The sequence below is a fragment of the Rhagoletis pomonella genome, unplaced genomic scaffold, assembly GCF_013731165.1.
Source record: "Rhagoletis pomonella isolate Grant_MI unplaced genomic scaffold, Rhpom_1.0 Rhpom_scaffold_00055, whole genome shotgun sequence".
Taxonomy (NCBI): Eukaryota; Metazoa; Arthropoda; class Insecta; order Diptera; family Tephritidae; genus Rhagoletis; species Rhagoletis pomonella.
This window is the reverse complement of record NW_023458609.1, coordinates 15,290-17,450: the sequence shown is the minus strand read 5'-3', so window position 1 is coordinate 17,450 and position 2,161 is coordinate 15,290. Positions and strand designations below refer to the sequence as shown.

The 2,161-nt window shown below is 42.3% G+C and overlaps 1 protein-coding gene across 1 annotated transcript; it reads right to left on the bottom strand.

Annotated features, from left to right (window-relative positions):
• Window positions 1-1,060: 1,060 nt before the first annotated feature.
• Window positions 1,061-1,639, bottom strand: LOC118749807. The gene has a single exon (XM_036484583.1). It carries the CDS (start codon window positions 1,637-1,639, stop codon window positions 1,061-1,063), a length of 579 nt encoding a protein of 192 aa, XP_036340476.1.
• Window positions 1,640-2,161: the final 522 nt, after the last annotated feature.

Here is a 2,161-nt window from a genome sequence, read left to right as displayed (position 1 = left end):
TGAAAAAAACTACCAACTACTTCATTCGGAATGGATTTTGAAATCATGAAATAGCTGGGAAAAGATGCAGGGAACCGTTTTATTAGGCATTTTCATTCAACTTCCTTTGGATTGAGGATAGGTGTGCAAAAAGTAGAAAATAATATGTCTATATGAATTTGTTTTGATAACTTTTGATTTTGAAATTTTATTTTTTTTTTGAAAGCGTGGGGCGCATGCAATACAAAGCATGATACAAATATTTAAAGATAAAACCGCTCGCTCAATTCGTCCGCCATTGGGGTTTTTTGACGTTTGCTAGCATTTTGAGTTTTCTCCCGCGAAATGCTTCTAATGTCAAAGCAATTCAAAATAAACAAATGTAAATTTATGATTTGAAATATCAATTTATTCAGAAGTTGGAAAAACTAAAAAATTTCGAAACGAACAATGAGTTGCTGCTTTAACGGCTGCGCAAATACTGTTGTCCACTGCAAGCAGACCAACATCAAGTTTTTTAAGTCCCCGCAATTATCGTATATGCGGCAAAAATGGATCGAGGTTTGTTGTGTTATAGAAGCGGATTTGCCAAAGTGCCCGTATGTGTGCTCGGCTCATTTTTTGCCACACCACTTGACCCAATGTAAGCACAAGGTCATTCTTTGCAAGAGTGCTGTGCAGCGGCGGATCCAGAATTTTCTGATGGTGATGCCCCTTATTCTAATTACCTTAAACGAGCAATTTTTATGTATATGTATATGTATCCATAAGTTTCTCGGCAACGGCTCTAACGTAGCAAAATGAAAAATCGTTTAAAAAAGACTTTCGAAGTTGTATTTCTTCCAATTGTCAAAAACTTTTGGGAATTTTAGGTTTTATTTTATTAAAGTTTATTAAATGTATCAAAAATGGCTTTTTACTAATACGCGAATTTACATGTGTTGTTCACTGCATGACTATCAAAAATGGAATGTCATGTTCGTCAAGTGTCAGTCTTCTTTCTCCTGTTGTTCGTAGCCGAATTAAGGTTGTCATCGAACAGTGTTTTCAGCGTGGTCGCCACAGTGCTGCCCCCTAGACTTTACGTCCTAAATCGGACGGGAAGTCTGATTTTTCGACCATGCCGTGTTGTGGGAGTGTCTTGGGGTAAAATCGGCTGAGTTGATGTGGCAAGATGTCGCTGAGATGGAGTAATCGTGTTCGTGGTAGACTCTTGCGCTGGTTTCGACGGTTGAGTCGGCGTTTGCGGTGGATCGTCGATATTATCATATTCGATGAACGCCGGTTTAAGCCTGTCGATGGAGATTTTGATTTTATCGCGGTTTATTTGAACAGTGAAGTGCTTATTTTGTCTAGACACTACAAGATATGGTCCATCATACGGTGGTTGAAGCACCGCCCGTATCTTGTCGTTTCGCACAAACACATGAGTTGCGTCCGCTAGCTGCTTGAATACGAATGGTTTGGTTTTGTCGTGGTTTGCTGTGAGGGGTGGACGTATGTCTTGCATTACCTCGGCAAGTTGTTTTGCGAACTCGGACTGCGGTTGAGGACGACATTCGTCAAAAAACTCTTCCGGAATGCGTAGTGTCGTGTCGTAGACGAGTTGAGCGGCTGTTGTACCGATGTCCGGCTTAAATGCAGAGCGCAAACCGAGCATGATCATCGGTAATCGATTTGGCCAATCATACCTTTTTTGGCACATGATGGATGCATTTGAGCGATCGATGCCATCGTTCCACGATGCCATTTGCTTGTGGGTGATACGCTGTCGTACGGAGGTGAGTGATGCCGAGCATACGAGACAATTCGTTGAACAAGTGTGACTCGAATTGCCTGCCTTGGTCGGTAGTTATGCGCGCTGGAATGCCAAAACGTGCAAACCAGATACTTACAAGTTTTTTTCGCGACCGTCTATGCTGCCATGTCCCTGAGCGGTACTGCCTCTGGCCATCGAGTGTATCGGTCGACAATTGTGAGACAGTACAGGTATCCCCCGGCCTGTGGGAGAGGACCAATGAGGTCTATATTGATGTGCTCGAACCTCTGCGAGGGTAACGCTATTGTTTGTAGTGGTGAGTGAATAAAACACCAGGAGGCGCCGGAGTCGAGTTATTACTCAATATTCGTATTTGTGATCCGATTTGACTCATATTCGAGATATATATGTAATGGTAACGAT

Coding starts and splice junctions, on each gene's coding strand:
- LOC118749807 (XM_036484583.1), bottom strand. CDS start 1,639: ATGCTCGGTTTGCGCTCTGCATTTAAGCCGGACATCGGTACAACAGCC.